The sequence below is a fragment of the Epinephelus fuscoguttatus genome, linkage group LG6 (genome assembly GCF_011397635.1).
Source record: "Epinephelus fuscoguttatus linkage group LG6, E.fuscoguttatus.final_Chr_v1".
Classification (NCBI taxonomy): Eukaryota; Metazoa; Chordata; class Actinopteri; order Perciformes; family Serranidae; genus Epinephelus; species Epinephelus fuscoguttatus.
In genome coordinates, this window is record NC_064757.1 from 37,164,168 (window position 1) to 37,183,004 (window position 18,837).

General features: G+C 40.1%; 1 protein-coding gene across 1 annotated transcript in view; it reads right to left on the reverse strand.

Moving 5' to 3' along the window:
• Positions 1–4,658: 4,658 nt before the first annotated feature.
• ksr2 (kinase suppressor of ras 2) overlaps positions 4,659–18,837 on the reverse strand; it is a 196,167-nt gene continuing 181,988 nt past the window's right edge. The window contains exon 22 of the mRNA XM_049578483.1: positions 4,659–4,748. Within this exon, the coding sequence (XP_049434440.1) occupies positions 4,742–4,748 (7 nt within the window). The 3' untranslated portion in view covers positions 4,659–4,741. The remainder of the gene's footprint in view (positions 4,749–18,837) is intronic.

Consider the following 18,837-nt stretch of genomic DNA (forward strand, 5'->3'; position numbering starts at 1 on the left):
AGCTTATTCCTCTGCACCATAGCCCTCCACTTTTGCTAAAACATACAGTGCCCAGGTATTTTTAGGAAACTTTTGAAAAAAAATGAAAGTGTATATTCATAACCTCTTTTTAGGTATGTATGTCTTCAGTATGAACCAATAGGCCTGGGGCCAAAGAGAGAGGGGAGTCGGAAAATGAGAGGAATGGATAAACATATTGTTAGTGTCGGTCTCTTTGTGGAATTTGTTGACAGTAAGAAAAATATAGAATATCAACAGCCTCATCCTTATCATGCCAGCAACATATGTGAAGCAGAGTTGTAGTTTTTTATAAGTGGACAGGCTGCAGGTTTAACCCCAATACATATGTAGCAGGAGTCTGTAAACATCTTCCATGTTTGTACCGTGTGCTCTGCCTGGAGCTTTTTAACATGGATCATACTATATGAAATTTAAAAAAACAACCCTACTTCCATGAACAGTGATTAAGTATTCTTCACTTTGAAGGAGAAATACATAATACTGTTGTTGACAACCATAGCTGTAATTAATTTAAAATTGAATTAGCGGCAGGGAAGGGGGGAAATTAAGAAAAGAAAACCCTCCTGTCAGACTGAAAAAAAAAAATCACATCACTCGGGAAAAGTGTAATTTTATTTAAAGGGAGCTGAAATCATGCCGATGGCTTATTCAGACTCTAGCTTTGCTCACATTATTGGTAATTGTTGCATTATTGTGTGCATGTAAGAGCAGCGGTTCCAACAAATGGATACAGGGCAACAACAAACCAGAGGTTTTCTTATTAACTTTAAGCTCTGGCACATTAAAACTCTTTGCAAAGGGTACAGAGAAGATGTACTACACCATTGCTGGTGCCTGTGGCTGTTAACTGAGTGCTACAGATCAACACTGAAGCTAATAAGTCATTTGTGGCTGCCCAAATTTACAGAAGGGAAGCTTCAAGTGCTCTCGCCAAATACTTTATAGAGGCTGAATATTTAATACTCTATCTTGGTTATTATATCAGACCTTCCTTGAAGATGTGCTCCCTAAACAAATCATAATATGCCTTAAATGTATGTACATGTTGCAAGTGTATTGTAAGATAGAAAAGGACTTTGAGTCGCCACTAGAAAAGTGTTAAATGCATACTCATAACTGTCAAGAACGAGCGATTACACCTATTAAATCGGCACTATAGTAAAATATTTACCTTTTCAAAATATTGAACTGTATGTTTCCTTTGTCTTAATTGCATACCCTTGAGGTCATTAGACACCTACGTGTGTGGGGGAAGAGTTTGAATAATCTATTAGCTCCCTGTCTCTCACAAACACTCATACCGGTATAAATATTCCATCCAATTATCTGTATTTTAGCGCCTGTGTAATTTGCTCACGCAGCGTGCACACAAAAGAAGTCTCGTCACTCGGGGGTTTAATATTTGAGATGCACATTCCTCAGAGAAAAAGAAAAGTCACACTCATTCCACTGGATGTGAATATCAATGGAGATATTTTAACATTACAGTGTTTTTGGATTTCATTTCATTCTTCCTCACTCACTGGGAAGAGATTAATTTGCCAGTTCAGACAAATGGGTGTGCCGATTTCTAAGTTAGCAGACCATGTAATAGAATCAATTTAACTGAGATATTCTCAATGGGAGGTTTGATTCCCTCCACCAGCATTTGATACCCCTCCATCTCTCTCACAAGCAGTGGCTCGCTTGAGCTTGTCCAGTCGAGAAACTTGTTTCAAAGTTTAAAATAGATGTGAGATATACAGATTTTCTCTCTGAAAGAAAAACAAAGCAGTGACTTTCAGTGTGCGCACAAAAGTGTTGGCTTTTCTTGTATTAATGGGGAGTATTGTGCAGGCACAGAATCGTATCTGTGTGCATTCAGAAAATAAAAAGTGTGAAAAACTGGGTGACAAAAGTAAAGAATCACATTTTTCTTAACAACCACTGCTGCCGAGGTGCCCTTGAACAAGGCACTTATTCTCCCAACTGCGCAGACGAAGCTGTCTTTTGACGTGCTGGGCAGCTCACAGATCTCATGTGTAGCATTCACACAACTGCACAACAATCAAAGTGTGGGTCATGTTAACCCTGCCCTCCAGAAATAATGTTTATATACTACCAACTTGTTTTCCTAATCAGGTTTGAAACGTAATCTCTGCCTTGCCTGGATTATGTAACAGGCAATGTTATTTCATGTGAATCTAATGCCAGATTTTTCTACTGACAGAGAAGTCGTAATTCAGTGGGTCGGGGTTGAGGTTGGAGTTTAAAGGGAGACTTAGGTATTTTTTCAACCTAGACTTGATTTTCAATGTTTTGTGTTTAAGTGACAATAAATGGAGACAACAACTTTTAAAACTGGTTCAGTACTGAGTGAGCCACAGCATCAAGACAGGCTACAATGTAATCCCTAAGGGCAATTGTGCACCATCACTTTATGCGCATTAGAAGTGCTTGTTTTTGCCTCTAATCTACACATTCTCACTCCGACCTCATCACATGTCAACATTTGGTCGTGGACTTTCAAAGTCCAGATATGACATGCAAGGTACCCTGGTTGTGTTGGTTGTTTACTTGCTGGGATTTTGTGTCAACTTCTGCCTGTTACTTGCATTGTTTTCCTTCAAAATAGACTTGAAATTTACCGTTTATGTACAGTCTCTTTCAAAATAAACACGCTACGCCATTGGGTTTACACAACAAAGGCACACTGTTGGGTTTAGCAAAAAAGAACAGGGTTTGGCTTTATAATCTTACGGCATGTGAACAATGCTCCCCCAGGTGAAAGTTGGTGTTTGTCGGACTCATCCACCACTCCTCCCACCTGCCCCAACTTGGACTTTCACCGCCTTAACTTTCACTCTTGTCTCGCTGCGCTTCCCCCTGATGCTAAACTATAACGGCGCTCGGTAGCATCAGCTTTGTTCGTCGTGTCTGACATGGCAAGTCAATGCCCGAGCGCTGGATTCTGATGGCTTCGGAGTGAGACTGGGTTGCACTGACAGGCTCAGATTGTTATCATAAGTGTCTGACAAAATTACAGAAATGATCCCTACAGAGAAATTAAACTTTTTTTCTTTAGCTTTCACTAACCAAGTCTTACTCAAGGAGAAGTCTCATTCTGAAATCTTGTGGACGTTTCCTCATTGTCAAAATCAGCAAAATATTGAGCCATGGCACTGAAAATCTTTTAGATAACACTTAGCCACGCTGTCTGCACTCCAACGCAACAAACTCCTCCCAAGACTCCTCTCTCCTACTCCACTAATGTTTCCACCATCGTCTCTGAAAAAAATCACCTCCAGCAAGATTTCAGAACAAGACTTCTCCTTCAGAGAGACTTGATCACAACAACAGACAGCGAAAGGCAAGGAAAAACTTCAAATAACAATCTGAGTCTGTCAGTGGCAAAAACAAGCACTTAATCAGATCTAAATTGACGGTGCATAATTTCAAAAATGTGCTGTTACCATAGTCACTTTGGCACAAAAACATGGGAAAAGTAGTACCACAGTTTCCCTTTAAACAACAAACACACTTTGTTTAAGGTCAAGGAAAGGTTGTGTTTTTTGTTTTGTGTTTGAAGTCACCTATGAGTTTTTCAGTACTCAACTAAGACCACAGTCTTTTTCAACCTTAACCAAATGCCATGCCATTCAACACTGCCATAAAAACAATGCTTTAGTTGATACGAGCACATACTTACTGACTTGAAAGGGCATTCTTCAGGCTGCATTACGTTTCTCCCCAAAATGCATTTGCTGTTGCAAATTAGTAGTATAGTATTTTAATTTCTAGGACACTGGGTTGTGTGTTGTGGTGTAGGATTGGTTTTGGTTACAGGCACGGTAAAAAAAAACAAAGAAAGAAAGAAAAAAAACTTTGAAAATCTGAATGCAGTTGTGTAGTGGAAAATAATGTATAAGTAATGCATTACTTGGTAGGGGTGGTATCACTGAAATACACTAATTTGGTAAAAGTGTTTGGATAAACTAAAAACTTAAATGTTAATGTCATGGTTGAAAGACAGTTTCCTACTTCTTAGCCCAATAAAACCTGTTAAAATGTTCAATTGTGCATCATGTCAAGATTCCAAATGCATGTGACAGAACCAAAAAAGTATTTTGCTTAAATCCTCAAACGTCGACACTGTGGAGATAGAAGGTCTTCAAAGAGCGGCGACCAAACGTACTGACTTCAAAATGTGTTAAAATGACTCCTTTGCATAATTTGCTCCCTCCAGATGTTGTAATTAACAGTTTTGTAGCTGCTATGAAAATGTCTCTCTGGGGCTCCCTTAAAAGCGGAGAATGATATGTTGCACAATCATGGTATTAAAAAACACATTTGCAGCTTAGGATGACTTGCAGCATGGCATGAATGGTGCTGTATGCATGTTGAAATTCCTCAACAGAAAGACAAGGGTGTCGTTTTGGGGAAGGGCTTCAGGCATAGAGCGGAGAAAGGCCTCTGTTTGAAAGTCTGCGGCGTGTTTGTCACCCACTCTGGCAAAGTGGGCCAATACTGACCGCTAAAGGGTCCAATCAGGCATGTGGGGAAACATGTATGTGTCAGAGCTGGAGCGAGAAGGAAGAGCAGGAAGAGGTGGGGGTTGTGGAAGCAGGGTGGGGCAAGAGAGGGTGGGTGGGTGGTGGGGTAGGCGGGCGGGCGGTGGAGCAGATGTGAGCAGAGCTGAGGACGAGCTTCACGCAAAGACACAGTCCCATCGATGCCTCCGTTACAGCCTGGAGCAGGAAGGGGGAGGGAAGGAAAACAGAAACAACATTAAATTGGAAGCCGTCTTAACACACAGCCCTGCAGGAAACCACACTGTTAACAGGCTATGTTCAGACAGACAGCCCACAATGCAGAGCACATGCTTACAACACATCCCCAAGTTGTGTTCCAGGTGTTTTAATTATGCCAATCCAATCTTCAGAGGCAGTGAAAGCAGTATTATCTCAGTCGGCTACTTTAAACAAAGGAATCCTACATTTTCTGTCACAGTTTGATCAGTTTTGGTTATTTCACCAGAGAGTTCTGTGTTTTTTGTTTTTGTTTTCACAGGTTTGAAGTGGGTGGGGCTCAGCTGGGAAAACATGATGTCACATAATAGTGTGAGTAATCACAATTTGTAACATTTGAATCAAATGTGATGACAGCTGTGGGGTTGTTTGCTTATATTGCCATCACTGTCAGACAAGGCTGCCAGGCGCAGTAACTTCCTGGAGTCTCCACTGGTTGCTTGGCAACTTACACAAGATATAACTCGTTAATTAGGGAATTTTGGAGGTGCTGGTAGGCAGATTTGTTACCGCTGAACTGAGCCAGACTAGCTGTTTCCTGACTCTATAAGCTGAGCCTACCATCTGCCAGTGTTGTAGTACATGAGATCGGTCTTGTTCCTGAGGCCATTTTTTTAGGGTCTCGACTTGGACTTGTCTCGTCTCAGACAAAGAAGACTTTTATTTCAAGTTCTGTTGAGTCCACAACTGTGGGGATATCACCAAATCCCCTGTGCATTGTCTCATTTATTTGTTAATTTAATTACTGTGATTGAATGTAAAATGTCTAATTTTTTATTTTTGTTACTGTTGATGGTCGTCACATTTTTCATGGTACACTTAAACATACATACATATATGTTTATGGCAGTTAAAGAGGTGAATGGTGAGGAATCTTCATTTGTTTGCTGTGGGTGTTTTATAGTAATGTGGATCTCTCAGATGAATTTGAGCACTGCTTATGGTTTGTATGTTCCACATTTTGTGTTTCATGCAGTGTGGGACTCGCACTGGTCTCGTCTTGGTCTTGACATGGTCTTGTCCTGCCTTGGTCTTGACCAGCCTATTCCAATCCCCAGGGGGTCAAATACCACTGCTTGGTCACACCCGTTGGTGTGTGATATTGACGCCAAAGTCAGCCTTCAGTGTTTCTTCATGATACGCAACAGAAAACTAACTGTAATGTAAACCCATTTATGGCAATAGTGGACGCCAAGTGATGTAGCATTAAAAGCAAAAAAGTCTGTATAGGGCAGGAGGGAGGGGAGTTGGATGCATCAACCAAAACCAGACTTTCAGCCAGGAGACCGCAGTTTGTGTTCAGTGTGAGACCAAAAGGCAGTGTTGGCTGATTTATGTGCGATCGTCGCACACTGACGTAATGCTCATGACCCATTTCCAATCTTTTTTCTAAACCTAACCAAGTAGTTTTGTTGTCTAAACCTAACTGTTACCATTTCACAGCATTAATCGTATGTTACAGTGTGTCTCAGCTTTGTGGCCTTCGTATCGCTATGAGACGCAGAGGGGGTGTGACAATTTGGCGGTATTTGACAACCTGGGAATTGGAAGGGACCAGACTTCACTTGGGCTTCACCTGAAGATCTGAAGGTACACAGGTTTATTTAAAAACATAGCTTTTTCTCTGTGTTTTGGCCTTTCGTGTACACAAATTTCATTTTAGGTCACTTCAAACAGATCTTTTGTAAAACTCCACATTTTTCAGTGTTCGGGGTTTGACTATCTGAGTTGTGCATCGTTATCTCCTTTGTGAAGCGTCACAAATGAGGCGACATTTTTTGCATTATTGGCCAAAATAATGCTGGTTTCAACCTTGGGAACAGGACTGTACATGTTTACACATAAAAATAGGCATCAGAATGTGTGACAGAGGTCACTGCTCTAGGTAGCCTTCTACTGTAGTATTAACTTCTTTCAAGCTTTGGTTGTCCAACATCTTCCTCCTTTTCTTTGTGTGGCATTAAGGTCAGGGTTATATCACTGCATGTTGCTATTGACAGCACTTTAATTGTGTTTCAATGGGAAACTGAGTGTTTGTGTGGATGGGAATTTTTTTGAGAACAAAGGAGGAACAAAATTCTGTTTTCAAAAAATCCTGTGTCTATGTGGCCTAGACCTTGGTCTCAAACCCTCAAAATCTGGGTCTTATTTTGGTCTTGCTGCACTCGGATCTCAAATGTATACAAAATGGAAAAAATGACCATGAGAGTTAGAACACATTTTTGAAGAAAGAAGGGAAAAATGGTTGAGATATGTAAAAGACGATGTTCCCAATGATCTTTGATTATATGACAGCTGAAGGAATGAGAGTGACAGCACAGAAGTGTTTTCGTGTTCTTTATAGTTCACATAAATATGTGGGTAACTCTGTGTCCATGTTGGAGTACACACACTGTCATAGGTGCGAGCATGTATGACTAGACATGCAGGTATCATGTGTTGTTATCTGTATGGTATACCTAGTTGTTATATAATGTATCCCCTAACTTGAATTTAAATTTATGGCTTTATTTAACTAAATCCCATGAAATAATAATAAAGTAATTTGCTTTTTTTAAATTATTAAATTTCTTAATTTATAATCATTATATTATTGTCACTTATTTCCTGATATTGCTAACACTTTTTTACTTCATGTTTATGTTTTATGCATGTATTTTCTGTTTCCCTTTTACCTTTTTTTCACTTTCTATGCTAAATCCTCAAAAAATGCAAATAAAAAAATAACACTGAAGGTCTTGGTCATGACTTTGTCTCGGTTGAGTTTTTCTTAACTACAACACCACCATCTTCTCATGTAATTCTTACCAAGAAAGTCTATAAGTGTATTTCTCAAACTGTTCCTTTAAACTCAATAAATAAAATCCAGTGATGTTTTTTTCAATGTGAACTTTAACTTAAAAATAAATTGTGTTTGCCTGTTGTCTGAACATGACCATATCAGAACAAATAGGCCTGCAGCACTCACTGTGACTGACTAATGATGTTCACACATCACTAAAAAACTCAATTACACATCTGACTTTGACAAATTGCAAAAAGAAAAGGACATATATATATATATACATTAGCAGTCATTTCTAAAAGTGAGAGTCAGATGTAGCGTCGCTTTACAATGTGCAGACCAGATTCTTTGCATCCAGGGAAACCACAATGGATCTTAGCGAGTCTGAGTGGCACTGTCGTTGCACATTATCTGCCAGATGGGCCAGCATAGGGCCTGCTGGAGGGGAAGACAGGGTCACATCCTCCATCCTCTTGCATTATGTAAGATTTATTTTTGGGCCGTACAGTTCAAACCAGTGTGGGTTTGCCAAGTGGTTGTCAGACAGTCAACCACTTTCAGGCTCTTGAGCATGATGTGAAATCACCACAGTTTGACCGCCAAAAACTTCTTCCCCTAATATGTCAGACAGGCTGCCTCGCTGGTTGTAAATGTTCAGTCAGGAAGACGTTTCCACCTGATTTGATAGCAAGAGTATTTCTGGCAATAGTGTTAAATTCATTTGCTCACTGAATCAGGCCAACAGCTGCGTGGGATTCACAGCAATGTACATACAGGTGTATGGTGCCAGCATGTTGCTTATAGCCACAAGGCTGAACAAATGTTTCTTTACTGGCACGGCTTTGGGCTCAGTAAGCTGAACCTTCAGGACACCCCCCTTATATGGCACACTTTGTAGTGCTCATGCTCTCTCCCTCTCTTTCTCTGTCTGTCTTCCAAACCTCTGGTCTAATGAAATACATCTCCAGCATAATAAGCCACGTGGGTGTCTTTAAATGAATAAAGAGAAGCCCACAGTCCTCAGAGGCTATGTGGCAGAGCTAATCTGCTGCTCTAAATTGGCTATTTTCAAAGACATATACCGCGTGTGTTTCTGTAGACCTGCATCATGTTTGTGAAGGTGAACACTGCCTTGATCTAATTAGCCTCATTAATCTAATCAAGGTCCTGGAGGAAGGAGAGACTCCCCTGAGATCCTCATGTGTTATCAGTGTGTGATGTTTGATGCACACTGATATGAAGCTTTGATTAGATGTTTTAGGTGTCTTTTAACAATGTGCCTTGCCTTCCTCTACATCACTTAGTGATCTCCTACATTTCCCAGAATACCTCATTAAAAAATTGTCTTGTTCTTGGTTGTGAATTGTTACAGCGCATGTAGGTGGAGAGAACAACAACCACAGCCTTGTAAGACCAAGAGAGAGAAAATGTGTGAGTCTAATGGATGTATTAGGAGAGTCACTGACTATGTTTACATGCACACTAATATTTCGCTATTATTCAGAATATGACAGTATTCTGAATTTGATACAGATCATGTAAACAGCATATTCTGTTTGGATGCTCCTAATTAGGCCTTTTGTCAAATGTAACATTTTCTGATTAAGATGTGTGGAATGTGCCAGTATTCAGGTTTTAGGAGCATTCTCTGCTCATGTATACAGCGTGACCAAAACTGGGGTTTTTACTGTTTGTGACATGTGGCCTTTTGCTTGTTTATGGTCAGCTCTGTGCGTTGTACACACACCAACTAGCCAATGGTTTACAAGGCTGTGGGTTAGAGATGCATGCCCAAAAGAAAAGCCCACAGTTTTGGTCAGAGGGAGAGACATTCCTACTTTTAAACATTATGAAAGACCTGGATATCGTCAGGGTTTTGGATATGCGCAAATATCGCAACACCGACCTTCTAAACAACGGGGATGAAGGGATGAAAGAGGGAGGCTAACATACAATACGAAGATTTTGTCCTGCCATTGGGTTGTCTAATTTCAGGAAGTGTGTTTTTTTGGAGAAACGGGACTTCAGAGCAGAGTTTTTGGGGGGGATTAACAGGCTGTTAGAGAAATGGGATTTTAGAGCAATAACGCATTATTCAGACCCAGAATTTCGGGCCGTCAGAACAATAGGCAGTCCCCCACGACAATATACTTTGCTAAAATTAGCTAACATTCTTCTTTATAGACATGTATCTGTAACTGTTGTCAGGATGTCTTGTATGGCAAGTAGTAGAAGTATAGATCCTTTTAGGGCGGACGTCACAATGATGTCATTTTAATTAGCTGGAGGCAAAACCTGCCTCTCCACCACAGGGCTGTGGGCTACATAGCAGTATTAAAATGTCGTCTTGTTGTGTTACTGGGAGCCAGAATAGAAGGAGTCATGGCTCAAAACTTAAATGTTATCACATACCAGCGGCACCTGCCTGTCATCGAAAACAAAGACAGCTACAATTAAATGTGATGAGACAAAAGGCGATCATGAAAAATGCTCACGTGCAGCGCACACTTCATATCAGGTGAGGGAAAAAGTCTGTAGTGTTGTAGGGATGAATAATGTTATGTGTATTAAGGGTTATCATGTCCACCTCATCAGAAACTGTAAAGGTATTAAGAGGAATATTGGATTTCTCTGTATCGTTAACTTTTTTGCACATTAGCTAACGTAACTTCGATAGCAAAACAAACAAGTGTCATCCTCCTTTGTAAGATTGGCTTCCTGTGACATCATCCATCCACTGTGTGAGAGCATACAGGTCGGCCAGTCTGGTCCCATTGGTCATTGTTTACTTATTCAAGTAACACTCACGTCCCCGAGAGTGAGTGACCTGACATGGTGCGTTCGTAAATTCAGACACTCTACACTAAAATGAGAGCCCTACTGGTCAAAGAAACTGAGCATTACATTTCTATATGAAATAACAAGCGGTTAAGTTAATTGCACATTTACTCCGCTCGGCGCTCTGCTGCTCCGTCTCCCCAGACAGGGTCCCTGGGAGTACGCTCTGCCACTCAGAGAGTGTGGTGCTCTGGATAACCGAATGCTCCAAATTTACGAACAGTTTGTTTTGTGCCAGAGTGCGCTCTGACAATCGGAATGAGTATTTCTGAATGCACCACGAGCATCATCTTCCTCCATTGTCTAAAACAAGCCAACAGAACTTGCTAGCTAGCACTAGCTAATGTCTGTGAAGAATTGTTTTGCCTCCAGCTAAGCCCCGGTTGGCGTAGTTCAGGGGGTGTTTTTGCATGTGATATCATCTCAATGTAGAGTCTGTGGGAGGAGCAAACACATTAAAAAAGGTTTTAGCTGAAGTACCAAATAACAATAACATGCTATCCGGTTCTCATGAAACAAAGTCCATAGTCCATAGTTACAGCTTTTAAATTACAACATAGCGTCGATATTGAGTCAATGGACGTTTTTCATGGCAGACATTTTGACACGTCATAAAAGGAGAAGAAGGTGTATCTAATAATATTAATGATAGCTGCATTCCAGTCAGGCGAGGCTCTGGTATTGTGCATGCTGGCTCACTGGGACATTTGAGAACTTGCTGTGAAAAATGCTTCCAAGTTTTAGAGCTGAAACCTTTCTGCAGTTTACCTTCAAAAGTTTTCCTACAAACTGCCCGCAGTATAATATTGTTAATATGTAAAGCTGTCTATAGTCTTTTTTTTCCTTTATTCTTTTGTGGGAAAATATTTGATGTTTTTGTTTTGTGCTGCCATGAGGTCCAACTCCTAAGGTCTGCCTCATGTTATATGAAAAGCATTCAGAAATTAAGTTTTATCACCTGCAGCCTTGTTGCTTTTATATTTCCTGTTAGGTCAGACAGAACAACAATTCAAAAAAATGGATTAAATGAAAAATGGTGACGACGAACAAAATATGAAAAGATCCAAATGGTTTTAACTAAAAGGGCATGTGGAGACATCAGGACAAACATAAAGAAATATATTCTGAATGACTTCACACGTTTTGCTTTGTGGAGGGTTTTGTTTTCTTTATGTGATCCCCATCCATGGTTCAGCTTTCTAGTTAAATTGTCTTTCTTTCTTTTTATTTAAATTATTTTAGCTTTGACTATGATGCAGAGAGGTAAAATGATTTCAGCACAGTTGGTTCATAACCCTAAGCATCAGTTTGTGATGCTGCAGAGCCACCAGATCCCTATATGATATGTTACATTTGTGGTTTTATTTTTTAAGGAATGTTATTGTATATTATTTAATAATTTAATGATTCAAATTATATGAATGACCCATTATAAACTCAGTCCATGAATAAAATATCTGGTTGTTTTTATTTTTTCTTCTATGAGTCTGTATGTACTGTAACAAGAAATGCTTTGAACCTCATCAGCTTTTAACACTTTTAAGAAACTCCACAGAAACCCAACATTCACGCTCGGCTGGGCTCCAGCCTGCCTGAGATTGGGTGATGTGGATTTTTTACGCTTCAGTGGCCGAGGCTGGACTTCAGAGGTGGAGGTGCAGAAGAAGAAGGACGAGGACTGGCTGTGCAGACGGCCAGAGCTCTCATCTATCCATCTATTTATTTATCTTTCTATTTTCCCGCTTCATGCCCTCACTAACTCACTTTCTCTCCTCAGCCAGGGACTGGCAGGTCTGGCACTGCCTGCCATACAAACACACACACACAAACGCACGCACACACACACCACTGTCGTCAGTATACCAGCTCATTCACAGAGATTTGTTGAGACAAATGAAGGACAGAAACACAGATCTCGGGATTTGTACTGTTTGAACAGCTCCACTGATGTTAAATCCACCCTAAAACCAATGTCCACATGGGCACCTGACTATTGTTTTAAAACAGACTTGGAAGTTTGTTAATACATCCTTTAAGCAAGCCAAGGTCAGACCACCGCCATTTAGCTCTAATTCCAACATGGGCAATTTCAAATGATCTCACGACAATGAAATGACTTCAGTGGTGAGTAACATGATGTGTATCCTCACACATGAATACAGTTGGGCTCATTAAATCTACAAGTGTCTATTTTTTTAGTCATAACCAGTCATAGCCAATTCCAACACTGTTTAGAAACCCCACTATGCAGAAATACTCAAATACCCCAATTTAAAAAAATGGCAATGCCACTTTTTCCCTTGCCAAAATTTTGCCCAACTTTGGTGCTTTATGTAGTCCCTCCCTGACACGGTAGCACGACATGGCTGGTACCAGTGGATGCCTTGTCATTGTAGTTTCATATGATATCAGTATCTTCACTCAAGCCTGATCAAGCGGATTTTATTTACTAGTCTGCCTAGTGCCTCTCCTTTGTCACATTTAGTTTCTCTTGTCATACTTGATGCTTCTTGACATTTTTTTAGGCCAGACATTTGGCCATTGCTTTTCTGTTTTCATTTTCTTAGTCTCTCTGCACACTGACTTTTCTTTTTGAGCCCTTGATTTTCGGTGAGGCATTTTGACTAAACTATTAGGCTGCAGTTCGTGCTACATCTAAAAACATTTATTTTTTTACACTGCCTACTCCACCCATGGTGATTCTTTTGAAAAAGTAATTAATTTTACCATATATGTCTTTTTTTCTCTTTACTATTTTATTGTAAATCTGTATCCTTCATTATTTGTCATATTTAATTGCTCTGTACAGCATTCTGAATTGCCCTGGTGTATGAAATGTGCCATACAAATAAACTTGCTTTGCCTTGCCTTTACATTATCTGCACGTGTGTGTTTTGCACTTTTCATCCTTACAGTTATTTGCCCACGTACCTAACTGCGTGGTGTATCAGATGACTCAAATGACAAATTTAGATGTGTTTAAATGATAACAATAGATTTATTCATCATGTAAATATGTATAAATTGTGTTTTCAGTGATAAAAGTCATTAAGTTAATTGTTGTACTTTAACCACAGATTTTTGCGGGCCCCCTCCCCACCCCGTGCCTTAAGCTGGGGTCATCTGTACCCTTTGACCACCCCTGATGGTGGGTCTGAGCAAGCCCAACAAAAGCTACAAGTGGCAGTAGCAGGTCTTCTCTTAACCTGGGATGCACCAATTTATTTATTTCACTTGTCCTTTTCAGCTGTATCTGTGACGCTGAAACATTTATTGTGATACACGGTGGTCCGACCTATTTGATGTCTCTGCTGTGCTTATTTCATGCATTGTGTTGCTTTGCTCGTGTCTATGACAAGCCAAATCTAACAGCTGTCAATCGACTGGTGGCTTTGAGATAATGCAGAGCTTGGCAAAAAAGAGACATTTTTGGCGAGAAAATAACTGAAGAAATACAAATTTTAAAAAATCTTTCTGGAGCTGCAACATATTTGAGCCTAATAATGAAGGTAACACAGCTTATGAAGTCTTAATAATAATAAGTTATATTACTTAATAATAATAAATTATAATTAATAATAATCTTAATAAGTCTATCGACATTACCAGTAGGTCCTAATGAGTATTCATTGATATGTTTACCAATATGGCGTCTACTCTGCAGTGGGCAATTTTTTATTTTTTTTTTTAAAGATATTTTTTTGGGCATTTTGCCTTCAATGGACAGGACAGGTAAGCGTGAAGGGGGGAGAGAGAGAAGGGGGGATGACATGCAGCAAAGGGCCACAGGCTGGATCCGAACCTGGGCCGCTGCGCCAACAGCCTTGTACATGGGGCGCCTGCTCTACCACTAAGCCACCAACGCCCCGCAGTGGGCAATTTTTGATCTATTCTGTACTTTAACTTTAACAAATTTGTCAGAAACCTATTCAAATCTCTGTTTTCCTCCAAGACGTTTCCTTTTTTTGGATTTGGAATCCATAGATAGCCTAGCGAGGGAGACTCAAGACTAACCACAGCTAAGGCACCAGGCTGTTTGATGTATGACACACATTTTAGTTGACAAAATGTTTTTTAAGAATTATCCTGTGTATAGGCTACACATCTATATAAATGGAGACTGAGATGAGGATCATGTAAGGCCTACAGCAATGATACATTAAAATTAAAATGTAAATAAATAACTTTTATTTATTTATTTATTTTTTGGCTCTGGAGACGCAAGTTGCCTTCCCTTAGAGTAGCGGCTTCAGTTCCCCGTCAGAAAGGCCAATAGCAATTTAAAGTATACACTTAGATTCATGTAAATTTTATTATGTGGCTAAAAACCAACCAATCGAGGCAGAGTTTGCTCTGCCTTGTTCCATTTTATGCAGATGACATGAGGTTTTCTACCCAGAAGTTACCATACATTACCCCCTTTTACACTGCCAGATTTTCCGCAAATGATGGGCTGTTTTGCCGGCAAGCTGCGAGCGTTTAGACACACAGAGCTGGATTGGCGAGTTGATCCAAGGCGCCCAATTTTCTGCCTCATAGGGTAGTCATATTGGCGCAACCCTTTTATTTTAAACAGACCAAGGCGGCCTTCCGCCATGGGAGGGGCTGTTGAAGACGCCGCATGTGCAACCCACTGGCGGTGGATAAACAGGAAACAGCTGATAGCAGGAATTAGCGAGCAGCTAGTAGCAAGAGGGAAACACAAACCTGACAGACACTGTAAAGATGAGCAACTGGGGTGAGATGAGCAAAGAATTGCGTGTCCTCCTTGCCCTCGCAAACGAAGAGGCCACTAACCGTCAGATGACGGGGATGGTGAAGAACGAGTTGACTTACAAGAGAATCGCCGAAGGACTGACCAGCCGCGGCTTCCCTCCCACGTCACTGTTTACGTCACACGCTGAGCTTCACGTTTTGTTGCTTGCTCACGCCCCCCATTGCCTTGAAAAAGGCACATTCTGTATAAACAAAAGTAGGTAGGCAGCATTTTGCTGCAATCCCCGATTTTGTTTTTATACTGCCAATGCTGAAAAAAGACTGATTGGGCTTTCCTGCAAATTCACACAATTCCTATCTAAAAAGGGCTTTTGTGATTCCATCTATTACTTCTAGTCTTTGCCAGGCCTGTATAAGCCAACAGGAAAAGGAGAAGTTAACTGACCTTTCAACTTCCTGGCTTGGATGTACATCTGGCTGTGATCCAATTCAAAATGGGGTTTGGCCAAACCAATCAAATTCTGATCGTAATGTGTTCTGCTTGTATTTACAGCTCGCATTAACATGCTAGTTTAATGATCGAGGTAGGATAGTGAGATACAGATCCCATGTTAATGTGTGGTGAGAATGTTGTCCCTGAGATCACTTTTCGTAGCTGGTTTCTGAATGATCACCCCTCTCAATCCTGGAGGGCAGCTCCAATGTCCATAAGGCTAACCTCTTAATGAACTAGCCAAGCAGTATTATTACTACATTTTGTGTGGTGATGATAAATTACCAGACATTTCTGTTGGTTCCATTTTGATTAAACACATTACTCTTCACTTTTATATTATATATTGCTTTTATTTATTTATTTTAAATAAGATATCGTTTACGAGTCCCAGGAGAAGCCAAAGTACGGTGGGTTCTTTCAGAGGCAATAAGCTCTATCAGTGAAGACTGTTTATCTTGAAAGAGAGGTTAATAAGTTTATACTGTGCATTACTTAAAGCCATAATTTAGTTTGAGGACAATTGTATTTGTATTTTTCCTGCTTTCAGTAAGATAAACTTATGGAAGTCTTTGTAACGCTACTGCCTGGAGGTTGAAGCTCGCCTGAATGATGAACCCAGCTAAGCTCAGTTCATGGATGTCATGGAGACAGGTGCTCTCAAAGGAAGAGTAGAAATAAATTTACCAGTTAAGTTCAAATATAGTCGTCTCTTACCTCGACCTTAATGTAACAGTTTGATAAGTGGAGCTTGTTGAGGTCGAATAAGTTTCGTCATGAGGTTTTTGTGTTGAGAGAACCAGTTACAAGCTATTTTCTCTATTTTTTTCTGTTTCCTGTTACTAGAGGACACTCTCTATCACTATTTATCATGGTGGATGCTTAGTTTTTCTTAGTGAGGACAGCTCTGAATATTTTTCATCTAAGTCCTTTAAAGTCACATTTAAGTCATTTTATTCATTCAAAGGAAAGTGCAAAGTGGCTGCTTGCTGTGTCATATGTTCACTGCACAAACAGCAAGGGGAAGCAGTATCCTTAGCTAGTGTTTAAAAGGACAGTTCACCCCGAGAATCAAAAACACATATTTTCCCTTTTACCTGTGGTGCTATTTATCAGTCTATACTGTTTGGTGTGAGATGCAGTGCAATATCGGCCGTAGAGGTGTCTGCCTTCTCTCTAATATAATGGAACTAAATGATACTCATCTTGTGATGGTCAAAGTGCCAATGAAATACATTTGAAAAACTCAACAGCAATGTCAATTTCCAGAAATCATGACCTGAGGCCTGTCCTACGACACAAAATTTGAAGTGAGCGAGGTAACTTCAGGGTTAACTTCAGTACCACAAAACTGGTTCTCTTTTTACCGGGATAAATCATTGTGGCATCTTAGGCTAAACAGCTAATGTGCTCTGGAGCAGGTAAACTTCAGCGTATCAGATCACAGCCTGTTAACACCTGACCTCTGACCAATCAGATCACTGAAGAAAAAAGTTTCCATGGATGATAGTCCAGAGTCTCAGGTAAAAAAGAGGAGCCTATAGATGACAAGACAGCAGAATATTTCCACAGTTTTAAAACAGAGCCTCTGACAAACAGTGAGATTGTTTACACACATGATTTTAGCAGTATTTTAATTTATGCAAAGTTTATTTTAGTCTGCAGTGACAGTGTTGCTATTTTACACTCTGATTTCATCACTGCAGCTCAAAATAACATGAGACACCTGTGTGATGAGAACTAGGATAAAACAGATAATATTGCATTAGTAAAATAATCCACACAGTGTTAATTGGCTCCTGTTGTTATAAATGTAACATTTCAGTCAGATAGACCTCATCAGTCATTAACTAGGGTACTTTCTACTCTTTACTTCAGCAGCAGAAACAGTCTGGTGTTACTTTTGAGCGTTTCATGTGACATATTCAGTATAGTTTCATCCTCTTCCGACTCCATTGCAAAAAAACTCTATACTAATGTCATATACAGTATAGCCTGGTGATACCTACATCTAATTTAAGTCTAGGCTGACAGTACATTTTTTATTTCTACATGTCCTGTCACTGACATTTTACTGTCTCGCGGTCCAAGGAACTTCCTGTACCGTTTCATCTCATATGATATGAAGTACCCATTCATGGTTCTGATGATGTCGCTGGTAATAAACAGCTCCGCCTCTTTCAGATGAGCGAGCTTGTGGCTAGATAGGAAAACCCACAGTTGACTGAACTAGTTGATAACGAGCTTTGGTGTACCGGTTATCCAGATGGACATTGTTAGGATTAGTCAAACCAGATGACGAAAAGATATCCTGGGTAAATTGAACTCGCTTTGTAGTACAGGCCTCTGGTTACTTAAGATAATCCACAGACTTTGTTGTGAGCTGCTTCATGAAGGAACTATTATTTCTACCAAACTACACCCATCAAACATATCAATGCACAGAAGGAAGCGTGCATATACTACTAGCACAGCTAACATTACTGAGCTAGCTAACTATCAATATTTACATCTTGCACTGTCACAAATATGAGCCTCTCATCCATGAGTAGATATGGCGATATAGTATGCAGGTGTAGAAAGACATTTTTTTTATATATTATCTAAGTGCTTTGAGAACCACAAGACAAGTGCCATCTAGTTCCACTATACTGGAAAGAAGGCAGACATCTCTACAGCCGAAACCTCCAACACTCGGCAACTCACACCGAAACAATCTAGATTGATAAACAGCACTACAAGTAAGAGAGAAAATATGTATTTTGGATTTTTGGGTGAACTGTCCCTTTAAGATTGATAGGAATCGAGTGTGCCGGGGCTGACGTCAAAACCCAGAAGTTTAGCATTGCGCTGGTTCCCGGAAGAGAAAGTGAATGTAATTTTTGCATTGCGTTTTGGATTATGTCAGAAAATAAGCTCTGTGGCTAACACAAATTTATGATACTTACAGGTTTTGTTCAGCGAGATAATCTTCACATATGAACACCTTTCATACCGCATTTGAAGCTTAAATGCGATTGCCAGAAGTAAAAAGCTAACGTTAGGCTTTAACGGACTTCATGACTACTCCACGGTCGCATGACTCTTGACGTCACCGCCAGTTTTCAACTGATTTCGGCCGCTTTATTTTAAAAACATTGTATAATGGGGAAATCGGACTGTTTAAGCTAAATAAGAAGCTGTAATGGCGGACTGCC